The sequence below is a fragment of the Egretta garzetta genome, unplaced genomic scaffold (genome assembly GCF_000687185.1).
Source record: "Egretta garzetta isolate BGI_Z169 unplaced genomic scaffold, ASM68718v1 scaffold353, whole genome shotgun sequence".
In the NCBI taxonomy this organism is placed as follows: domain Eukaryota; kingdom Metazoa; phylum Chordata; class Aves; order Pelecaniformes; family Ardeidae; genus Egretta; species Egretta garzetta.
Window position 1 is genome coordinate 42,550 of NW_009259307.1, and position 25,276 is coordinate 67,825.

A 25,276-nucleotide genomic window follows, 5' to 3' on the forward strand; every position below is an offset into this window, starting at 1 on the left:
ACCGTTAAGACTTAACTTAGTCATCCCCGGAGACAGTCCCATAACATACGATCAATTAAAAAAATGTATCTTCCAGAAAGGCCTTTCAGTGCAAAAAGCACAGGAGTTTTTTTTAAAAAAATAATAATCTACCACACCTCATACTATTTTATTCTGATAACTACGCAGTTACTAGCCTTACAGTCAGAGCATTAGCTCAACCAATTACTGGTTACCATATCATTTTCTGCTAGATAAAAGGAATCTTTAGTAGCCATTATTTTCTCTTCACTGTAATCAAGTCACATCACAATCTTCTTTTTAAATAAGAAGATTACATACTTTAAGCCTCTCTTTGTAAGGCACTTTCTCTAACTCCTGAATGATTTTTGTGCCTCCTTTCATACCCTTCCAATTCCTTTCACTGAATGAGTATGCCAGAACAGCACACGATAGTCCAGTATCATGTTTTATCTGGGCTTTACGCGAGAGCTAAAATAGCTCTCTTCACAGTCCATACATTCAAAGACAGTACCAAACTTAATACTGTAACACTACATCAAGAGTTCCCATCTATTTATGCTTACTCCACCTTAAAAAAGCATTGCAGGATTGTAATTGCCCCACTCTCTGAATGTTAGGCCTATATTCCTTGTTTTGTTGGAGGAATAGCTTTGCATTCAGTTTTCTTCAGAACGTGTTTTGTCTGAATGTGTCCAAATTGCTTGGTATTGCCTTGTCGTTGTCAATTTACCTAGGATCTTATTTAATTTGTGGACATGGTTTTATTCCCAAATCACAGGTGATTACGGAACAGGATAGATGAGAGTGGTGCTGTGCAGGGATCACTGCAATAGAATTAAGGTTTTGTACATTTATGTTGAGAGAGGTTTGTTACCTGCTTCACAATAATCCTTTTATCTAGCCCTACAATAACTACTCCCAGCCTTTTCATTACCTCAACAAAAATGAATGCTTGGGAAAATGACAAGAATCTACTCTTTTGAGTAGGTTGATTACTATTACTGCACAACTTCAGCATTCTTCCAAATTGTCTAATCCTCAACAGGTATTCCAAGTCATAGGATGAAAAACTGATCAGCAGTGGGCTAGAAACTGTTTATCTCAGCCTACATATTTAAAATTACTTGTCCATTATAGATGCTGCCTCACCAACGATGATGTTAACAGCAGGACTACAGAAACACTTTATTTCCATATTTTTTTCTTTCAACTATAAAATAAATATTTAGCAAACACTTTTCTCTTCCTTCCCCCATTATTGCTCCTAATGATTGATCACTAAATGTGTTTCCTGGAGGAAGAACAGACAGAATGTTTTAAGATGCTAAGTATTTCTACCATTCTTTAAATGAAATGTAATCTTAAGAGAAACATACTTAACTATGAAGGCTTTTCAACACCATTGAAATTTAATTTCTTACAAAATAGCAAACAAAACCACCTCCAGGTGGACTTTTTTTGTTCTGTTGTTTATGGGTTTTTTTCTCTTATTTAAAACAGACACCTAGGTTTTCAAGAGGGCACCAAATCTTGAGTAGATTAAGTCACCAGGATTTCAACCAAGCCTGTCTGAAGGTTTTAAGTATTCTACACCCATGCCCCTCAAAATATGCCAGACAGAGAAATAAGAAATTGCTTACTGAAGTAATCCATCTGCTGGACCACCTGGGAGAACATCAGAAATGACTATCGATGTTTCACCATTTTCAAAGTGAGGGTTATCTCTGCCACCAGAAACCGCAATCCCAAATCCTCGTTTTGAATCCTTTGCAACAAAAACAAATACAACAAAACTGAATTTCATCCATAGGAACTTTGATAAGGAGAAGGAAGAGTAATATGAATATTCCTGGATGGCACTCTACCTTGATATCATTTAAAATACGACAGCTGTGTGCAGAGAGTTGCAGAAATACACAGCACCTCTAGATTTAAAAAGGAATGGGTTTACAAATCCATGTAACAAGATGACACGTTCCTGTGTTCCAAAACCTCAGTCCCACAGCCTTGTGATGGTTAGTAATTAAGCAAAGGACTCACTAATTTAGCCTGCATGTCGCTCCACCATCCCACTGGTTATTCATACCAAGTTTATTGTTAGATAAATCTACCTTGTTACTGATGTTTGGGAAACTGGAACAGCTTTTCCAGGATCTCATCTTCATTACGATTGCTATCTAGTTTGTAGTAACTACTTACTCCTTGATCACACTAAAGTAGATCATGGCTGATTAGAAAAAGCAAGCAGTAAACTTGTGAATTCTCTGTAATTATCCTCTCTCACAATCAACTATTTTAAATATGTAATTTATGTCAAACCTGTCATCATATCAGATCCATAAAAGCCCTGAGATGGCACTCATAAAATCAGGGAAATGCTTAATAGGGTGTGAAGGGAGCATATCTGTAACACTAGACCGGAGAACTGCAATGTAACTGAACTGTAGAAAAGAAGGTGTGCACAAAGCCATACATTTTGTTAAACACACAGGTTTAATTTTATCAGCTTTTTAACATACACGTCCTATCACTCTAAAATACAGATTATGCTAAATAAAATGTTTTAACATAGCGGCAAAGCAACACACCAAATTAAAGTGGTGCTTTCGCCCAACTCACACTCGGTGTGTGTATTTCATCTCATGCCAGCTTGTGTTCCACTAACATCAATATTAAGTGGTTATTTCTTTGAGGAGGAAAAAAGTAATGTTTGTTGGGATTTTTTTTAAACAGCATTTCACTTGCTGCACCTTAGTTTTACAGGAAGCAGTTTGATGCTTCAAGCCAAAACAATACAGAAATCAAAATAATGGTAAAATTCATTGGTAGTGGCTCATGCAACAAGTCCAATAGCCCTTTGCCACTTCAGTAGCATAAGCATGTCTCTGACACAAAGAGATAATGCTCATTTACACGATGCTCAAGATCTGAAAAGTTGGAAATGACAAAAACTAAGGTCTGCTTCTGCGATATTTCTCCTGTCTACCTCTGTAACCTGAAAAACAATCCTATCTCACCAATTCAGCACATAAAACAGACTGTGTAGGAAAGACCGCTATTTTACCTTGAGTCATCAAGTTGAGTTCATTGCAGAACATGTAAAAAAGTAAGAAGCACAGTACAGGCTCTTCACTAAACCCAGATGATCGGTACAGCTGGGAAGACCACCACTGCCACCAAAGAGCACATCCTGTACCACGGTGTGACAGCCTAGCCATCAGAGAACTCGGAAACAAGCGGTCTACTTTCTTCAACTCAAAAGTACTTGACATAATGAGATACTTCCTCTTTTTCTTAGAGGAATTGTTAAAAGTGATACCTATTGTCCCTGTATTTTAGAAATTTTGATGACAGTCGTTTTCCATTAGATCCTACACTGGCAGATACTAAAGTAGATGTAAAAAAATAAAATCAGTGGAATCATGTTCAGTGATTATTATAAAGCTTGGACATTAAGCACAACTGCTTGATAGAAACATCTGCTCTATTTTTAAGGTTATTCAATGATGAATTTAGTTATGTGGCTGGCATGTGGTGTATTATAGTGTCATTACAAAGACCAAACAATAGCAAATATAGCACTTAAATTGTTAATTTAATTTACTCTTAACATTAGAGTCGTGCTATTGTATGAGTAACTAGCAATTAAGCTTTAAAATGAAAAACGTATCTGATTTGGACAATGAATTAATCCTATTTTAGACTCAGATATACTAATAACATCTATCATAAAACATATTCAGGCATTGCTTTAGTCTATATATTTGAAAACTAAAAATACAACAGGCACTCACTCACCTTTTGTAAGGTCACAGTGTACTGTTCCCATATCAGCTCTTCCATGCCTGGGGCCTGTTGCACACAGAAACCAATTGGTAAAACACAAAGCATGCAACTATCTAAATTAAAATGTGAAAACCCCCATTAAAACACAGGTATAAAAACAATATGCATGTTCTAGTAATTTGGTAGTGTTAGTATGAAATGTGTGTATTTCAATTAACTATGATTTTTCTTTAAAAAGGCAAAAAATATTAGTAGGTCCGAGGTGGTAGAATCCCTTCACATTTCACCGATTTAACAGCTCATTCTGATTTTCTGGAAAAGACTCATTCAGCAAAAGCATTTTATTCAGATCACACTAGCATTATATAGCCCCGATTCAAAGACACACAGAATACTTAAGGAAGACCTCTCCATTCCAGTATGCAATGAGATTAGCAGCTGAAACTGAGGCTTTCAAAACAAACTAGCTTCAGATCTTTTGCTTCTCATTCATGTGGATTCAACAAAATGTTTTGTCCACTATGAATTACGTAACTGAGGATTTAAGTTCCCCTCAAGAAATTAATTTTACAGGAAAACACAGTGTATCACTGTATACCACTGGTATACCCATTTCTGTGACACTTCTCAGAAACATTTTTTTTCCCCTCCACATTTCCAGTTAAAACTGATCCTGAACCGATCAGTTTATCTTACATGATACAACCTGAAATCTTTCCAGCATCACAGCTTAAAATATAATTCAGAATAATCACCCAGCTGTGATGCCTCACATAGTACACGGCCAGCCCCTTCAGTGCCTGCCCTGTAAAACAAGGAGAAAAATGAGCCCCAATACCTGACACACTGCAAACATTTCAAAATGCAAAGCATCCAATGCAGAACAAAAATCCAGGCACTGCATGAGCACATGCATGCACATACTCAAGCTGTAGATTTGTTTGTTTTTACTGCTAAAAGCGGTCATCTTTCTTGGGAAGCTAAGAGTTTGCTCAGAAAACTGATGTTCAGACAGCAGTTCAGTTTTGACTTAATGGTCTTTTTAAAGGCACTAAAGGGATTGCTGGCAACTAAACTCCAAAACAACAGACAGAGAAGTGACACAAGAAGGGTATGCCTGTCCTTTAACGCATCCCCCATATTTCCAGAGTAAAAGTCTTCTGGCAGTACACAACCATTTAGTAAGCTATGGATGCTGTTTCTCGAATGCAAAGGACCTCGTGATGCATTCTTCCAGTGGATTCTGAGCACCCCAAAGAGGAACTAGGTTTACATTTACCATTGCACATTCACTGTACTGAAAAGCAAGCTTAAAACATATAACCTGCTCAGAGTTCCTGAGGAAATATGCAAAACACTCAGCATTCCTAGCAGGAATTTTTACAACACTGAACAGTGTTAAATTTCCACTCTTCTCCCAGAAAATTAACAATGCCCTCCAGTTTCCAGAACCTTTTGGATCCAATTAAAAAAATTCATTTAAAATAGCTGGAGGAGAGGATGGCTTATATTAAAAATAACACAAGTAAATATTTCTAAATTTCTGCTCGTCTAGATCAGACAAAAATGAGTGGCACTTGCAACTGATCGAAATAAAACATGTATGTCTTGGGTCAGTGAATTACTCTGCTAAAGCACGTGGTGAAATTATTTTCTCTGATATTCCCATTTAACCAGCTGGCATGCCTAACCCTTTAACTAGCTGACACTGAACCATCTCACTGCATATATTCCCTTACACAGAGAACCTTCCACAAGTAAGAGATTTCTTCCTTAACTAAGCACTTCTTCTGAGCTGCTGTGATGCTGTGCTAAATAGAAGTGACTAGGCCTGCTTGTCTGGCGTGCATGAAAATGTGTAAACAGTTTACCTACCACTGACCCTTGGCTACACCATCACTGTCCTGCTTTTCTATATGGTATTTTTAAGCTCTGCAGAAAACCAGTGCTAAAGAAGAGCCTGAGTGTCATTTAAATTCCAGTTGACTTCACTGAAGAAAGTTTTAGAAATGAAAGATAGTATCAAATGATGGGTAAAATTTGAAGGACAAGCGGGTTCAAATTTTGTAAAGGCAGAGGAGATGGAAAAATCTTTTCTATCCTTCTCACTGTGTAAAAGCCTCAACAACCTACATGCCTAACAAGACCACTTGAACTCAGTTTGCACCGTGTGCAGTTCTTACCAATGCTACCTCCCAGCCTGGAACACTGAGTCCAGCTCTGCCCAGGCAAAACAGCTGGGCAGGCAGGATGCACTCAATGAGAGCTTACGACCCATGGGGTCAAAGAGAGGCTTAGTTGCCTTACTCTTCCAGAAACTCTTAGCACCAGGTCTTTCAATAGACTATCTGCTAAAGGAAGGCCTGAGAAATGACTGCTTATTCAGTACAACACTGCAGAAAAAGGACTGAGGAAAGCACAGTTAAAGATATTTGGGACAGATTTATGGGTATGAAACAGGTAAGCTTACAGGAATTTCCTTCCAGAAACCTAGGCTTCCCATGAGCAGTGGCACAAGTAACACCTTTTGCACAACTGGAGAGATGCACTGTATAGTAAATCAAAGCACTGTAAACTAACAGGGTTAAGTTTATTTTGCTCTGACAAATAAGTCTCATGGTATCTGGTCACAAAAATAAGTAGTAAGAATGGAAGAGAAACTACTGCCTACAGACACTACAATTAAGGTCTTGCAAGATGCCTAGAAAAAGTCCATCTAGTATCAGTGACTGTCTTGGGTACTTTCTGTGCAAATTTTAGGGGGTTATTTTTAGCTTGAAACCGTTACTGAACATTAAACAAAAGCTAATTAAATAAACTTTAAAATTCGTAAGTATTTGTTAAAGTAATACATTTTTAGAAACTGCTCCTTGGGAAGCCACCTTCCATTTGCTGTATGCTATATTAGTGAAGGAAAAGTACACTATGTTCTTGCAAAGCTGATTTTGTGCAATGTAATTACCAAGACAACAGGACTAGTTCTGCCATACTGATAAAGCTATGCAGGCTCTGTAATGCAGTTCAGAGAACTGAATGGTCACCTTGGAAGCCCATAAGGCACAAAACACATCTGTACTCCCTCAAATCTCTAAGCAATAATCTCTTTAACATTATAAACCATACTGCTGCTTGCCATTGCCACAATGCTAACCCATACTGCCAGATTAATGGAGAAGAGAAGATTGAGAGGGAGGGAGGGACTACAAATGTTATAAACCATCAGTTGAGCACTTGATCAAAACTAAGATTGAAGTCTCCACCACAATCGCAAAATTCTTCTATTCCACATCTAATAAAATTGCTCTCCTCTGAATGCATCAAGTGATGGGTTACACAAAGCCTCCATCACCTTGCCAGTTTCTTCATACTTCATCTCTAAGGAAACACAAAAGGATTCTGAGCAGCCTGCGGATCCCTTACAGGATCGCAATTTCACTGCAAGATTACACACCAAAACACTGGAGAGAGAAAGGAGGGCGAAATGGTTAAGAACCCCACCTCCAGTTACTAACGATAACTGTTTTGCAAGTCTACCCAGGTCTCACACAGAGAGCAGGCTACCTGCAGTAAATGCAAATTACTGTAATTAGCTAGTCTAAATTCATTAGTGGCTAAAGTCAGTCCATTTCTAATTAGAACACTGTAGTCAGGATTTGCTTAAATCTGCCTAATGCTTACATACCAAAATGACAGGTGCTTTCTACGTAACCCAGAACAGACTGCTTAACAGAATCTTTGGCAGGAAACTCGTCAAAGTGCTAAAATCAGCTGTGTGCTACAAACAGGCAGCTGTTGCAACTCTCACTGACAGTCATCAAGAGATTTCCGCAATTACTTGCTACTGAGAAGATCACCACAGACAACTTCATTCGTACAGAACGAAGAACAAAGCCAGGAGACTGGCCACAACAGTGATCTGGCTATAAAAGTGAGTTGGAGAGGGGAGGGATATACGAGGCAGGGAGGGAGGGAGGGGGGGGGGGGGGCGGTAAGAAAAGACTTGGAGGAAGATGCAACAAAAAGCGACTCACGTGCCCTTTCAAAATCCCCAACTTTTTGACTGCATGTGACCACATTCTCTGCAGAGCTTGAGCTGTCTTCATTGTTGCAGGGTATAATCTGTGAGGGGATGCCGCACATCCCCGTCTTTTCATCCGTTTCCACCACTCAACGCGGTTATGTAATTCTAATACAATAGTGGCCTACATACTCGAACAAATCCTGCCGTTGGTTTCACACAGAAACACATCAAAACCACAGTAGGGAAATCTACCGGGAGTTTAACTAACCGTCACTTTAAAAGACACCAGGAAAAAGCAGTACTGTAATCCTATGGTTTGGATTTTATTTTTTTTTTCTTTTTTTCTCTTCAATAAAGCGTCAGAAACAGATCAATAGCAGCAAGTTATTCTTCTTCCAAGCACATACGGGTTCACCCCACCAGGAACCTACTTGAAACTTTAAAGAAAAAAGGCTTAAGAAGCACAGCGCAGCTTAGTTGAAAATTCATGTTCTGACCACAATATTTTATTGTAAAAATTACCACTTGACTCCTTGAGTAACGCTGTGGTTTAGCAGCCTCTATCAAGTCTTAACTATTTAACTGCTGCATCCAGGAAGTCTTTCTGCAGAAATAACTGTATACACATGAGTAAACCCTTCAACTGTGTATGTAAAATTTACGTATAAACACTTGCAGAACTGTGGACTTGGCTCCAGCAAGCAAAAAGAAACAAAATTGTAACAGCTGCAAACAAGACATTTCCTCTGCCCTCAAACATTTAGTAAGGTATTTGTAAGAATGATAAGCTAATCATACAGCCAAACAGATGACTTTATTGGTAAATAGGTCAAGCTATCAGTTCCATCTATGCCACATGAACGTGGTGAAATTTAAGCCTTAAGCAAACTTCTTCCCCAGACTTTACGTAAGAACACTTCACAGGCAGTGAACAGATAGGAACACATGCCAAGTTCAGCACACAACGCTAACCAAAACCTCCATCTGTAGATTGCGTTTTTCATTAGTGGAACAATTCTAACTGCTGCAGAGTAAGAATTCAGACAGCAGTGGAAAATGTGGAGAGTTTGGGGGCTGGAGGGAGGAGGGGTGTTTGGTTTTGGGTTGGTTTTGTTTGTTGTATTTTTTTTTTTAGTTTTTCATTTCAAATCAAGTTTAATCCAATGTCCTGTGTTTCAACTGTGACCTCATCTCCACACTAGCCAGCAGAACTAGGATGAATGCAGGCTTGCATCTTTGGTGCTGAGGGTGAAGAACACTGTTCAGCCTGCACCAAGGGGCTCCAGGAGAAGGGCATGGACATCAGCCTCTGACCGGGGGGCTTCCCACTTCCAAAGCATGTGTGTGAATGTAAGTAGTTTAAGACAGTCACTAGAGTTTGGTCAAAGTAGTTTAGAAATTCCATCAACATTTCTAAAGAAAAAAAGCTCATTCCTCTGAACAGACTCACATTCATAGTTTCCAAAGACGTGTTTTAAATTTATTTTCACAAAAACAGTAGGAAGCAGAAACAAATGTAAGGATGTATTTGAGACCTCTCTAGCCCTGTCTTAGCTCTCCTGCTCTCCTCCTCCTTGCCCTGACAAACCTTCAACAGCACTCCAAAATGAAAAATATCATCAAACTGTGGTGACATGGAGAACAAAAATGGTGAAACATTGTCCATGAGCTGTAGTGGTTATAACAGCAAGGACTTTTCTTCCTTGGTTTTCGGACTGTCTCTTCTCTAAAGGAAAATGAGAAAGACAGATGGATTGACTCCAGCAAAATTGAAAAGGATCCTGAAAAGAAATTTAAAAAAAAATAATCAGGAAGTCTAGGAATGTTACTGCAAATTTTCTTGCATAGTCAGAATAGGAGCTGTGATGAGACAGATGAGTTAACAGAAAGATTAAGGCTTTTGCATTTGGATATTCTCGTTCTGGAGGGAAAAAAAAAAAATTCCAGCATAGGAATTCCTCTATTCAATTTTTTTTAAGTGAGATGGAAAAAATTTTTTTTCCCCCTAAATTAAGAAACAAGCACTGTCCCAAACACTGTCTTTTGACGTTACCTGCATGTCTCTTTAGAAAGGGGCTTGTGGAGTCTCCTTCTCTGGAGATATTCAAAACCTGCCTAGACGATGTCCTATGCAGCCTAGGTGAACCTGCTTTAGCAGGAGGGTTGGACTAGATGATCTCCCGAGGTCCCTTCCAACCCCTGTGATTCTGTGAAAGGGTGAAGGAAACTAAAGCCTAACTTCACCCGCAGCACAAGATTACAGATGCAATTACAAGCCTTTCACATTTCACACCTATTTGACATCTATTATCCACTGACATTTAAAACTGAAACTCTTTTTGAAAGCAAGCTCAACTCCAACGAGACACACACACCCCTTGGTTCTTTGTGGGAGTCTATCCAGAAAATAAAATGTTTGTGAATCATGTTGGGAAAAGGAAATAGAAAACTAAGCATGATGATCAGTTCTATAAACTGGGACTGTGAAAAGAAAAGCAGAGCTCCCGGAGCACCCTCAGAATGTCACAACAAAGCCTTACAGCAGAAAGCAGCATCTCTCCACTCCCCAGGTGAAGAAAGCGCTTCCTTACTTCGGCACGGTCTCCCCAGAACAAAAGCTAACTAAGAGTCTCACACCTAGCACTGTCTGTTTTGGTCTCTTCCTCTCTAGCCAGCAAAACAGAAAAAGATAGTTTCCAAGCACCTAATCTAGCCAAGGCTGTGTACATAAGCAGAAAGGAAACCTGAAATGGTCTTGTTGGCTCTGCTATGGAAGTGACACAGAACAAGAGGTCCTTCCCCACCCTCCCACCCCTTTCATCTGCTACCATGGACTTAAGCATAAAAACCTTGAAAGCCGAGACCAGGCTTTCCCTAAAGACAGACTCCTATACTGATGATGATTAGAAACTTCAAGTTTAACAGAAAGTCACCTACCTATAAAGGATGGAGACAGAGGCTCTTCTAGCCACTGATGTGAGCAGCCACGTGGAGAGACTCTAGAGCTGCAACAAGATGTTGGCAGCATACCTGGTCTCAAAGACCAGATACATTATCAGAGGATTCACAAACTGCCCTCACATATCACCTGCCAATGATGACATACAAAATTGGATGGCCCTAGATTTATAGGCATTCAGATATGCTCATTCACTTCAATTTCTCGAAGATCCCCAAGAGATCTCCTCAATAGGCAATGGAGGCTGAGTGAAATGAGAAGCAGTTTGTACATCAGTGTGTGGTGTGAAGGTCCACACCTCCTCTTTTTCAGCTGTAGGCCGTAGCCTACTAGGCTATTCAAGATGACTATGAAAAGATGATCATGTAATACAAGCTGTGTATCCAGCGCCTGCCAAATACTCTTAATTAACATAGTGAAAAATGACTCAAAAAGAACAGGACCTTTACCAGGCCTTTCCCCTGCAATGAGGAAGGACGCTCAAGCCACTTTGAAGTAGTAAGGCTCCAACTGAAGTGTTTTCATGAAGTGTCTGCATGTGGTACAGCAGATCTTTGATTAGGATCTAGAAGGATGAGAAAAAACTACTTATAGCCATGGATCTTTTACAATACAGTCAACCAACATCTCACAAAAAAGGACGTACCTCGTTTTCTACCAATAAATGCTAATTCAGAGAAGTGTTTCCTACTTTTTGTGTAGGCTCCTGCATAGCAACCCTTTGAAGAGCAACGGATAGTCCTGAAGAAACAGGTTCCCAGAATAACAAATGGCTCAGATTAAAGCAAGAGAAGTGATAAAAAATAGTTTGGAAAATATATCCGCTAGGAGTAACATGCAATTGCTCTTCAACAAGGCAGAAACTCTTTTTTTTTTTTTCCTCCTAGGGTGATGAAGTAGAAACACACATAAGGGGAAAGTCCATGTTAAGAGATCATCAGTTCTACTTTCACATTGAATACCTCTGCACGAGAATTTCAACTTTTGGAGGAGAAAAAAAAATTAATGTAGCAATAAGCTCTGCAGACAATCCTTTCCTTCCCTTCCCTCCAATGGAGAATTATCAGTTAGCTATAGCCTTTGCTTTCTCCCAAATTACTTGACAAGAACAAATACCTTGCTTACAGAGCAAAGGTATTTTGCTTGTAACAAGCACATCCACCATTTCTTATCAGACTGTGCAAGAAACATTTTTTCCAAAATGCATTAGGAGCAGTAATCTCAAGATAAGGGTTGTCTAAAAAAAAGACAAAAGAAAATACAAACTGACCATAATGTTTCTAATAATTTGTTCTTCACAGATCGGGTAAGTTGAATGTAATTACACAGAAACACAAACAGAACTGGTTTTTAATGCAAAAGAAGGGAAAATGTCAGGAACTTTTCTTACATTTCACTTAACAGTTACACTATTCACTTACAGCACTGGCAAATGTTACACAAGTACAACATGCCTATTCCAGGCATTGAAAGACCAATCTTTACTTCTTAAGTTGCATGAAAACTTTTTAAACCATCAAATGAGAACTGTTTACTAGACAATAATTAAGGCTTTTTTTTTGTTTTACTTCTTTCAAGAACAGTTTGAATCCAGCATGACAACAAGGCCCACAGTCATTACTTGACATTGTGCTCAGCACTATTTCATTACAAATTTTCCTTCCAGTTAGCAGAACTACTCCTTCTTAAAAAATAGCCAGTGCCAATGTGTCAGCTGCAGAGCCAAGAGCATAATTCAGGCTTCTTGACTTCAAGTCAAGTAGCCTATCTACTGAAACGTGTTGTGCAAGGAAGCAAACACAGATTTCCTCCATTTCTGTCAAACAGAAGTCTCACAGAAAACCAGCCCCTGTAATAGGAAAACAGGGGTCAACCGTCTGCCATTATGGGAGTTTTAACCAGCTAACAGATGGGTAAAAATTCCAGGGTGGCAGAACTTGCATTCGTTCTACCTCACGTTGCACTATGACACTCCAATGCCTTCCAGACTGCAAACTGAACTAGAATCCAGTCCTATGCAGAACTGAGGAGATGAAGGGCAACACCACTGTTCACCAGACTATTGAGAATATTAAACGACAAACACACCCAGGTCTCATTTGCGCTGTAGCCCTGTTACTAACAGTCACAGCATAACGCCCCAGATTTTGTAATCCACAAAAAATGTTTAAAAAATGAGCCAAGGGAGATGGAAAAAAAAGTTGCATACACACAGAAGACCTCCACTGATCTGGAGCTTTGACAAGTTGTGTGCTTTTTAATTCAAAATATACCACTTAATCCAGCTCACAGCATGTCAATGACAAACAATGCTTAAACGTAATGAAGGATATCACACAACCTGCCCATAACAGCAGTCCCTGCACTAGCATTCTTTGAATGGTTCACAGCAATGAAATGGCATCCCCAGCTGAAAGAATTTTTGAAGAAATTTGCCTGAGCACAGGAAAGGACACATTAAAATAGAGGCATAGGATTTGAGTTTTGCAAATATTTAATTATTCTGCAATTCCAGAAAATAAAAGGAATAATAAGTAACCTGGGCATTGAAAAGAAACCAGTAAAAAATGTGGCATTAGACATCCTTTTGCTGGGTTACTGAGTAAAGCACATAAGTCTCTGAATAGCTTTATTTGTTTCAACTCTGAATTAAAGAAACACCTAAAGAAAACTGGGGGTGCTGTACGTATAAATATCTGAGTAATGCATACACTAGTCTCTTTTTTGGGGTGGTGGTGGTGAAATCAACTGTTTTTCAGGGAAATTTTTATCTCTCCATGCCAGTAAGATACTGCCTAGGAAACCAGTGTTTCCTATATATTTAAAGCCAAACTTTTACCAATTATACTGAAGACTTTCAGAAAGCAGGACAAGCACGCTGAAAGGAACAAAGGGGAGAATCAGGATTTTCTTAAAACATTTTGAGTTCAAGTCACAATTCACCCTAGAAATAGATGATAAAAATCCAAGGTGGGTTTGTTTTTTGTTTGTTTGTTTGCTTGCCTGCTTTCTAGATGCTTTCTTCTGCTTGGGCTCATTATGGTTTCCTTGCCTCTAGAAACGAGCAGCTTTGGAAGGTTCACAGAAGACCAACACCCCTTTTCATCTTTGGCAATGCAGGTTTCTCTTCCCAAACACGTATCTACCTCATAGGCAGGGTACAGTTTCACAAGATACAAAATAAACAACAACCTCCTTTTGACCACAACAATTTCCACGATCCTCCTGCTCATTTATATGCATTCCCTTGACTCACTCCATGAATACTGCTGTTTGGCTCTTCAAAGTAAGCCAAACAAGCTTCCTAAAGCATCAAAAAGCTGCTCATTTTTTTCCCACTGGATTACTCTGTTGCTATTTCTGTGAGCTGAACTGGCTTACCAAGGAACAGCTAAATACCAGAAGATGAAGCAGAAGCAATGTTAGAACTCTGCACCTAAGATCAGATGAACCTCAGCCGTCAGATGAACCCTCACCTTCAAGGATGCACTGGGATAGGAAAGCTAGATTTTATTAAAGGGACAGATTAAATATACAATCATAAAAATCATTAAGGTTGGAAAAGACCTCCATGATCATCAAGTCCGACCGTCAACCCAAACCACCATGCTTACCAAACCACATCCCAAAGTGCCATGTCTACATGTTTTTTGAACACCTCCAGGGATGGTGACTCCACCACCTCTCTGGGCAGCCTGTTCCAATGCTTGACAACCCTGTCAGTGAAGAATTTTTTCCTAATAACCAGTCTAAACCTCCCCTGGTGCAACTTGAGGCCATTTCCCCTCATCCTATCACTTGTTGCTTGGGAGAAGAGCCCGACCTCCACCTTTCCTCCTTTCAGATAGCTGTAGACAGCGATAAGGGTTCCTCTCAGCCTCCTCTTCTCCAGACTAAACAACCCCAGTTCCCTCAGTCGCTCCTCAGAGGAACTTGTGCTCCAGACCCCTCACCAGCTTTGTTGCCCTTCTCTGGACACGCTCCAGCCCCTCAATGTCCTTCTTGAACTGAGGGGCCCAAAACAAAAGCATTTGAGGTGCAGCCTCACCAGTGCCGAGTACAGGGGAAGGATGAGTTCCCTATGCCTGCTGGCTACACTATTCCTGATACAAGCCAGGAAGCCTTTGGCCATGTTGGCCACCTGGGCACACTGCTGGCTCATATTTATAGCCGGCTGTCAATCGGCATCCCCAGGTCCTTTTCTGCCAGGCAGCTTTCCAGCCACTCTTCCCCAAGCCTGTAGCATTACATGGGGTTGTTGTGACCCAAGTGCGAGACACAGCACTTAGCCTGGCTGAGTCTCATACAATTGGCCTCGTCCCATCGACCCAGCCTGTCCGGGTCCCTCTGCAGAGCCTTCCTGCCCTCAAGCAGATCAACACTCCCGCCCAGCTTGGTGTTGTCTGCAAACTTACTGAGGGTGCACTTGATCCCCTTATCCAGATCATTGATAGTGATTTTAAACAGAACTGGCCCCAGAACTGAGCTCAAGCATTGGAACAGGCTGTCCAGAGAGGTAGTGGAGTCACCATTCCTGGAGGTGTCCAAATAAACGTGTAGACGTGGCACTTTAGGACATGGTTTATTAGACATGGTGGTGCTGGGTTGACAGTTAGACTTGATGATCTTTGAGGTCTTTTCGAACCTCAATGATTCTATGTTTCTCTTCTAGAAGAAACATTTATGAAGGCTTTGCAGGTATTAATGTAATACTAGGATACGATCTGACATAAAATATATTAAGATATATTAATAAAAATATATTCTTACATACAAGTGTAAACACACTAAATATACCAGATGAACACAAAGAAAGACAGCTTCTTTTTCCCCCACATGCTGCATATTAAAAAGGCACACAAGCATCAGGAGCTCATTTCCATCTCCTAAATTTGCAGGGCACTTAGAAGTTTAGAGCAGACCAGCAAAACAAGTAGGAAACCTCATATTCCAGAATAAACCCACCAAGTTTTTGACAAATTGTTTTTGCACAATGCAGACAATGCATGCAAGCCAGCAAAGCACAAGAGCTGGGATTCAAGGTGTACAACTCACAACTAACCCAGAGAGACACTAGGTGGTGCAGTGACGCTGCAACTGAGGCACACACCACTTCCCTGCCCCATAAAAAGATGTTAAATGCAGCATTTCTTTCGAGCTCTGAAGAACTAGACTCAATATTACACATCTTCATTTATTTATTTCTCAGACAGGTTGGCATTTGAGTGATTTTCATATATATAATTTGTATAGGTTAAAAAAATCTGAGAAAGGCCAAAATCTTGTTTCCAAACTTTCCTTTCAGACTAAAAATGACAGGAAATGTGATGTTAAAACAAGTTGTTAGGGGTTTTTATTTTGTTTCTTTAATCTCAAGCACATTTCCTATCATCAGTCAAACAGCCTCTTTTTTTTTTTTAATTTCATCTTTATTGAGTTTAAGTGCCTTTCCACCACAATTATTTCAAGAATTAATTGCACTGTTTATATGAAGGAAATAAACATATTCCCCAAGCAGTTTTATATTCTGAGAAGAGAAAAACATCTGGTACTCCAAAGATAAACCCATGCATATTACTCATCAGTTACATGAAGACACCAAAGAAATGGGTAGCTGAAAATTTTTAAACAAGATGTTGAACTAGTACTACACGGAAGTTGCACCTAAAGATAGAAACACTACATGTTGGCACTGACAAAGGAGAATTATAGTTACATTTTTGGACTGAAGCCTTTTCTTCCATGCTACTTTTAACCTGAACAGAAGAAGCTTTACACCTTCAAGAAGTACCATGAGGTCCTTTAAGGTCTCAATTTTGCTGACATAGACAACATAATTTCTCATTACACCAGAAAAGTTGAGCAACACACACACACACTGGAATCTTCCAAAACTCACTCACTTGTATTTCACAGTACTTTGTGACCTCTGCCAGTACGAACAACAGTTAATCATTTCAATTCAGTACCCATAAATGACTTAGGATTGTGTGGTGCCTTTTTAAAACGATGATGTTTTTATGTATATAACTATATTTTTAACAACTGCCTGACTACAGGAAGGGGGTAAATGCAAAAGCATCCACCTGACCTGCTTTGATGGCATGCTACCGCCATGAGCATGACCTCATTTACCATTATCAGGGGCGGGGAGGGGGAATGGTGAGAAGGGCAAAAAGCTGTATTTACCCAGAGTGTAACAATTCAGAACATGAAATTCAAACATCAATTTACCACCTTTGAAGGCTATACGAATTAAAAATATACGTGTAAAACTTCTAAACTTTCCTGGGATGGGGTAGAAGTTTACACTAGTTACAGCTGAATTCTACTGAGCTTAGATGCATATGTATGCATCATCAAAACCCAGTACAATATCCCATTACAAACAGAACAAAAGCCTATTCAAGATGGGGGGGGGGGAAAGGAAACTGATTGTATCCAAAACACAGCTGCAAGATACACAGATCTTACCTACTGAAAACCTACATCTCAAAAATATAGCTCAGATCTATTTCAGGAGCAAGTTCCCTCCAGTATCTTTTGCCCAACAACAGTTGTCATTACCCTGGTGAAATGACGCTGCAATTGTTCCAGTGTTTCCCCCAACAGGAAGCAACCAATTGTTCAAAATTGGTGAGGGCACAGCTTCAACTGAAATACAAAATTGCCATTTTGGAGAAGAAAATAGATCCCATTCCCCCCCCCAAAAAAACCCAACCAAACAAACAAAAAAACAAACAAAAAAAACCCCCAAAAACCCACAAGCAAAAATGTTTTAAATTATTTAGTTTTTTAGAAAACAATTTCTGCCTCTTGAGAAATAATACTCTGTAAACTAACATGTTTTTCATCAAAGTTTTCACCCTTTTCACACGTTGCTTCACAGAGGAAAGCCAGAAGCTGTTTTTCCCAAGTGTTCTGGGACATTCAGCACCAGTCCAATGGAGGAGGGGCCTTGGAAACACTAATTTACTCTCCCACAGATGCTGAACGGGTTCGAAAGAAAAGAACCTACCTCTCACCTCTTGGGGCATGGCAAGTGCCCAATCTTGCAATAAAGTAGGTTTCCCCACCACCTCTGTTTCAAAAACATAGCAAGGCTTCAGCAGATAAAAACCTAGAAGCCAAGTCATTTCTAGTGAAGATCTAAACTAATCTAGGTAAAAGGCTGATGGATCAATTATACTTGTATCTGTAGCATATGTATATCCACACTGGGAAGTGAAGAGAGCTTATGTGCTGTTTCGTTTCCCAAACAGGTTTCCTAGACTTTCACCGTGTCACAGAGACCAAGGTGCCAATAATTTTTTTTGTATACACGACAAGAAGGTAACGCTACTGACAGGGCACCGCACTTTCAGTTCACCTAATCAACACCAGTTTTAAAGACTATCTCTGACTTGACCACCCCCATTCACTTTAACTGTAATACCTAACGCATTTCGCTCCAGTCACATTGGTTTTGTACCTTCTGCTCCTTAAGATGCCCATACAAATGAAGTCTGAGAATCAAAGTACTCGAGCAGTTTGTGCATAAAGTAAGTTCAAAAGGACCACCTTTTGCTTGGCATCATAAAAAAACAATGTTTGTTCTGATGTACTTGCAGTATCAGGATTTGATGGAGAGGTTAATTAACTCACTAGGTGTGCATAATCAATTTCATTATGCCAGATAAACTAGTAAAAAAAAATTTAACTGTGAAAAATGTTAAGTAGAGCCACCATTCCTTAAGTGTCTCATTTCAGAATCAGTTATTGTCTGCAGCCAAAGCATAGCTTTTACTCTCATAGCATCTTCAGATAAAAAAACTGAAAGAGAAAAGCAAAGCACCATATGCATTACATCGTCCAAAGCACTCATTACAATTTTATTCCATTTCAGTGATACACCTTCTACTGCTACCGTCTTTGAATGCTTCAGCATCCTGCACCCATTTTCAAATAGCAAACCAAGCAGTAGAATTGACGAACTCTAGCATCAAGTGACTACTGGTGAGAAACTCCAATGCTGCTATTCCATGGTGCTTACAGGCTCTGTGATTGCATAAACTTTGTTATTCAAAAACTACAGCTCCCAAATCCGAGAAAAACAAGCTGGGTACCTGTTTACTGCTTCCTGTAACTGGTTTTTAAAAGGCCAATTCATTGCTGGGATACAATCCAATCAGGTCAGCACGTATATTTAATCATCCAGTCATAACGCAAGACAATTCGAACAATGGTACAATTGTCAGTTTCTGAGCTAAGTCCCAAACCAAACAAGATTTTCTTTCCCTGTTCAGGTTTCTAGTATCCTTTGGTCTAACTCTATTAATAGAAGACTGATATGCTGTATTCTTGGAAGCATTTTACATTAGCTTTCTTTTCTTGGCTGACAGAAAGAAACCTGAATATGGCTCTGTATAATGCATAAATTTTAACGGTACATTTGAGCACTTCTAAGGCTAAAACCCCCCAAAATTCACGCAATACAATGCTTTTTATACAACTCTCAATGCCGTATCACAAACCTCATGAAACAAATGTCAAACAGAAGGTCAGATACACAAGGTAGATAAATAAGTTTCAAATACATTTAAATGTCCATAACAGTAAGAACCTAATTCAAATTTCTGTTAAAAAACAAGTTCAAAATTGACAATTCGAAAGATACCAAGTCTCTATAAACTGTTTTGAGCTTGACTTAGTATGTTCAGCATCATTCAGATATATGCCACAACAAACAGCTTGGTTTATTACCCAACTCCTAGATGTTTTCTAGTCACACTAGTCATACCTCTCCACATTCCTTTCCTTTTGCCACCATACTCCTGCCTTCAAGGTCTTAAGCAACTCACCTCTCCCTCTCAAGATGTCGCAACAGCTTACTCAGTCATGCCCAAAAGCATTGCTGAAGTTCACCCCTGAACTTTATTGTGTCTTGCACGTATCTAAAATGAAATCAAGTTCTGGCGCAAAAGGGAACTCAGCAATTTTTCTGTCATCCATACAGTGGATGCATGGATGCAAATGCAAATCTGGGGATCGCATTTGGAAGGTTTAGGTCTGTAAGTCTTACACTGATACTCTTCCCGGTATGTTTGGAAGAAGAAGAAGAAACAAGCAAACAAACAAGCAAACAAACAAAATCACCAAGCCCCTCCCAACATCTCAATTACCATGAGATAGTGGATTAAGCCAGCTGCACCTGCTTCAGTAAAACACATTCAGAATCCCTTTGCTCACAGCAAAGTATCCTCTGGGCCTCTAAAGGAGTATAATTGCTTTTCCAAACAATAAAAGTAAGCGTAGATACTCCCCACAGCTCTGAATTTTTCTGGGAGAGCGTCACCAGCAAACCTATCATCCAACATAAAGTTGTGTTACATTGAAACTCAACACATACCTGATGACACTTGGCAAAACACTTTGAGGTAAGAAAACAACATAAGGGCAGATGATAGCAGAAAAATTAAAATATTTTCCATTCCTTCTCTCAATCCTTTTGCAAGGTTAGATGTGAAGCTAGAGTAAACCATGCAGTTATGTTCTAGAGCGTGACTTCACTAACATCCGGACATGTCGTTATAAGTAACATTTCAACACCCCCCAACTAATGTAGAACTCATTCCTACCTATAGTGTTAATGACAGCAGTCAACCAATAAATCAACACAAGGTGTGTGTGTGGGTGAAGTCAGCGGCCCCTTTTCTTTAAGATCAAGATAGTAACTTTCACTCAGCCAATTCATTCCCAAAGCACTAATCCGAGTTCATCTGCAGCCATTCTTGCTTCACTTGAAAGGATGCCAGCAGAACACTTTGAAACCAGAACCCTTGATGCAATTCTTCTACCAAGTCAACACTTCATGTGCATGTAACGTCAGTGTAAGGAAGTTCAGGCTTTGCTCCAACCATTAAATGAAACCAAACTGACACATTCCTGTGAAACAGTGCCATTTCCACTGAACTGCAAACTGACGTACACAAAGAATAAGCTGACCAGAACAAGATCAGCCAGTGACTGAAAAAGTCTTACTCCTCCTTTTGTGACTATTAGTCACTTTCATAAACCACAGGAGGCTTTGAAAAGAACTGGGAAAGGGAAAAAAAAAAAAAAAAAAAAAGATCCTTTTGCATATGTGGCCTAAAGGAAATTAAACATCTCAGAATCATTATGGTTTAGAAATGCTTCCATTAAGTTACCACCCAGAGCAAAGCTCAATTTGGTAACAACTGAAAGTTCATTCTCAACTGAGATTCAGAACAGAAAGTTTTCTTCTTCTGGTCTGAGCCACATAAAAGAGCATTATACACTTCAAGAACCTTCTGACACACAAAGCAGAAGCAAATCATGACATGAAAGTGCTCTGCTTTTTTCCCATCTGAAAGAAAAAGAAGTTATGTACCTGCCTATACACAAACAAGCCCTACAAAAAGGTAAGAGAAATTAAATCCCTTTTCAAATAAATATGATCCCAGAGTTTTAGTCCATCCTTATTGCTGCAGAAGATGTTAGGAACACATCCATCTATTGGCTTCTACAAGGTAAAGCAGGAAAAGAAAGCTTGGAAAAGAATGGAAAATTAAGTCAAATTATTACAACAGGCAGAGAAGGATGAAATTTAATAATGAAATTCTGTAGTTTAACACCATAGTAACACTGAACTTAAAAAGGCATCATAATAGCCCATCAAACAAAAAGCCACATGGAAAATGACAAAATATACTCAAGGCATCGCCAAACATCAGACTAAATTATAAGTATTTCACATACCCCAAAGGGACAGCCAGGACTGGTGTACCCACAGTACCCTGGTACAGGGCTTTTCACATTTTACTTGACAAGTGTGCTGAGGCACATGACTGATGATCTCCCCACCTTCCCCCATCTCAACCTATTCTTAAACCTTTAAGGTGCACTGGGCACCGTCCTAGGGAAGCATAATTGCCGAAGGGGAATTGAGTGCATAGCAGCTACTGGAAATGCCAGTAAGCATCCATCTGCGATCAACACTATGTCTTTAAAAGCCTGACCCCAGGGTTTTTGCAACCTGACCCAGTGTAACACATCATACCGAGGTAAAGGTCGTACAAGTATTTGTCAACTGTCAGCAGCTGAAAGGGAGTTCCTGCCATAGTACTGGGTCAGGAACAACGTCCCTACTTTGACGCTAAACTGGGAGACTTTCAGGAAACTTTTAAGTCCTAGAAAATAAAAATTTACAGCCAAACGGTAACCATTACGTAGTCCACAGACAAAACAATGCAAGTACAATTCTACACCAAAACAGGAATTCTGATGGCATCGTTTAAGGAGCACGGAAACACATGCTACCGATCAGCTATGCTACTGTCACTTCAGCTGCTTTAAAAATGTATCGACTTGACTCTATGAGCAGAATAAGCAAAGCCACTGACTGGGCTTTATTCCTGGAATAAAAATTACTTAGGAAAACAAAGTAACTAAAAATGTAAATTGTTTTTCATCCTGTTCTGCAACACTTCAAAAAGCTTCTGAAACACTGACTGGACAGAAGAATCCTCAACCCTGGCCACTAGAAGAAACCCACATTATACAGCAGATTTCTGCAGTGCTGGAACACAGAAAGAAGAGCAGTCAGTGCCAAGCGCTGACCCTGGCAGCGAACTGCTCGGTTCAGTCAAAGGCCAACAATTTGCCTCTCACAGCTTTGTCTGTGCAGCCTGACAGTCTAGCTGGACACCCTGCATTCCCTCAGAAAAGCTCATACTAAGAATCACAGGGGCTGAACAGCCGAAATGCTTTACATTACAGAACAGGCATGCACATGCAAGGGAAAGATGAGGCAGGCTTGAGTACATACATTATTAAGTAATAAATAAATAAATAACGGATAGGTGTATGATTTCTTGTGGCTGTATAAGGAAGCCGTTAGATCACAGCTGGCTTTTTGCAAGATTTTTTTTCTTTTTTTCTTTGATATTGTGTTTTTCTACCAAGAATCATTTATCCAAAATTCAGTTGTGAAACCCTAATGCAGTATTGTTAATCAGATCCAGAGACTCCAGCAGCAGAATATGTAAAAAGGTACTGCTCTCTGATTATTTAATAGGGCACAACACAAGGCACAAACACCCGGAAAGCTGCTGACAATCATCTGCCTGCTTAGTTAACTGCTACAACTGTAGGAGGCCTTGAAGGAGCATTTTCATCTTTATTGTATTTTTAAGTTACTGGATAGAGATGCCTGGAGGGTTCATGAAGGCATCTCTCCTGCTGTTCATTAAGTTAGATGATGTTTTACTCTTACATATCATCCAGAATAATTATGTGTATATATTAGGCTCCACTATAGATTCCAGCTGAGATGCATCCAGGAACATAATTCTGCCTTAAGGCTGGTATTTGCAGTACACGTCCATCTCATCAGCACAGATGACACAAAATTCTTGGCGACTTCTTCATTCTGATGATAAGAAATACATTCCAAATACGTTTTTAAAATACAAAGTGATTTTAAGTTAATTTGCAATTTTAACAGAGTCATTAATTACACTATACTCTTTGGCTCATAAACCATATACAGTTCAGGTCATTCAACACAGCGATTCCTGCAGCATCAATGACATCAGCTTCCTAAGAGACTACTGCAACTTACCACTTTCTGTTACACAAAGGATTCCAAAAATGTGACCGGTAACAGCTGAATCTTCATTTGTCTTATAGTTCTAATAATCGCAAGCTGTGAAAAACAGAATTCCTAGTACAGTCATAAATTTTATGTGTTCGCATAGCTTCATTAGGAAAAATAAAGAGGAAGCTAAAAATCATAGCTGTAGTATCTCCCCAGAGTATTTTTTCTGTCTTTTTCTACAAAATAATGAACAAGCCATTGTCTTTGTAGCATAAACAGAGTTCTGGTCTTGCTAACAACTGTAATACGAGGAATGTAACCATTGCAGGAGCCACATTGAATTTCTGCCTGCCGAAGTTCAGTACACATAAGAAACGGAAGCGCTCTCACAGTCTCAAACAACAGGCAGGAGGGAAAGATCAGCCAAAGCTCCCCGTTTGCCGACAGAGAAGCTGCCGCTGAATTCATAGCCAGTACGGCCTTACTTCCATACAACTGGGAAACAAAAAGAAGCTGCATCCAAACCGATCTCTACTTCTTTACATGAAAAGCAGACCCTAAAACAGTTTGAAGAGACCCCACGCACTCAGTAGAGACCTGACAACCCACACTTTTAATCAAGCCAACGGAAGTGTCATCATTAACTTCAAAGGGGCAAGGATTCCACCAATGTTGATAAAAGCAGGTCCAAAAAATGTTGCTATTTGAGACTAATGGGAGCAGACTGACAGCATGGTCTAGCAATACACCGGTTGCTAAAATATACTGCAAGGTCTCTTCCTTCCTCAGGAGCCATTCCACACTCACTATGATTTCGTTTAAATCAAGTATTTAAGCAATAGCCACGTAAAGTGTACATCTGAAGTGTACGTCTGTAAATACAAGCTCTGTAACTACTATAATTCGCACCTGCGGAGTCAGGCTTTCCATCCACCTCAGGTCAACACGTTTACACCTCATCCCCAAGACACCCTGACATGGCAAGTCAACATCGTCACGGATATTTATGCTTCTCTCACCAGAACCAACAGCAAATGATTACACCTACTTATTAAATGTACTGCAGCAGCTGAAGTGTCAAATATAACAGGATCTGTGCCAAAGAGCTTACAAGATGGATTCAGAAGAGATGAAACAGACAAGTAGAGGAGACAGTGAAGATAACGGAACAGAAAGGGTAGATTAAGAGTGGGACAGTTACCCAGATCAACTGCACAACCTTTGTGTTTTATTAAAAAACAAACAAACAAACCCCCCAAAACAAACCAACCAACCAAACTCGCACTCTGGAAATCATCACAGAAAAGGAAGTATCAACTGGTAGTTCACTGACGGCCAGTAAACACCTGTAACCTGCAGTAAGGGATATTGGATAACACAGGCAGACTCCACAGACAAAAAGGGTACTTAAGTACTAACTATTCTACAAGCCACAGAACAAACCATGAGGCACAAGTAAGTTCTGCTTATGGCTTCCACCCACGTTTTAGAGGGGGCAGGAGAGATGACTCCCAAAATTCAGCCAAGTTCAGCTTCCAGCCCGCCGGCACGCACACCACGCAGCCTCTCCAGCCCCGACAGGCGCTGCCTGCTACTCCTGGGTGCTACCAAGCTGTACTGGCTGCTGCAGTTCAGCAAGAGGTGTAGGAAAATACAGTTTCCCATAAAAAATAGACAGTTTTTTAAAAAAATAAAACCACCACAGGAGGAGCCAAGGAGAGGGAGAAGAGGGTTTTCCTTTTCAAACTTTGTTTCTCCACAGAAACGGGGTTATTTCTGGTTGAAGCACTGACCTGTATCCTGAGCACAACCACTATTTAAAATACGAAATGAGCGCTTTGTCTTCCGGCGTTCGAGACGTAGGAAACAGGCCAGCGCTGCAGAGCGGCCCAGCCCGCCCGCCCTGCTC

The 25,276-nt window shown here is 39.9% G+C and overlaps 1 protein-coding gene across 1 annotated transcript in view; it reads right to left on the reverse strand.

Annotated features, from left to right (window-relative positions):
• TJP2 (tight junction protein 2) overlaps positions 1–25,276 on the reverse strand; it is a 53,037-nt gene that overhangs the window by 19,695 nt on the left and 8,066 nt on the right. Inside the window, exons 2-3 of the mRNA XM_035891729.1 lie at positions 3,802–3,855; positions 1,644–1,768 (exon numbers count right to left, since the gene is read on the reverse strand). Coding sequence (XP_035747622.1) covers positions 1,644–1,768; positions 3,802–3,846 — 170 coding nt within the window. The 5' untranslated portion in view covers positions 3,847–3,855. The remainder of the gene's footprint in view (positions 1–1,643; positions 1,769–3,801; positions 3,856–25,276) is intronic.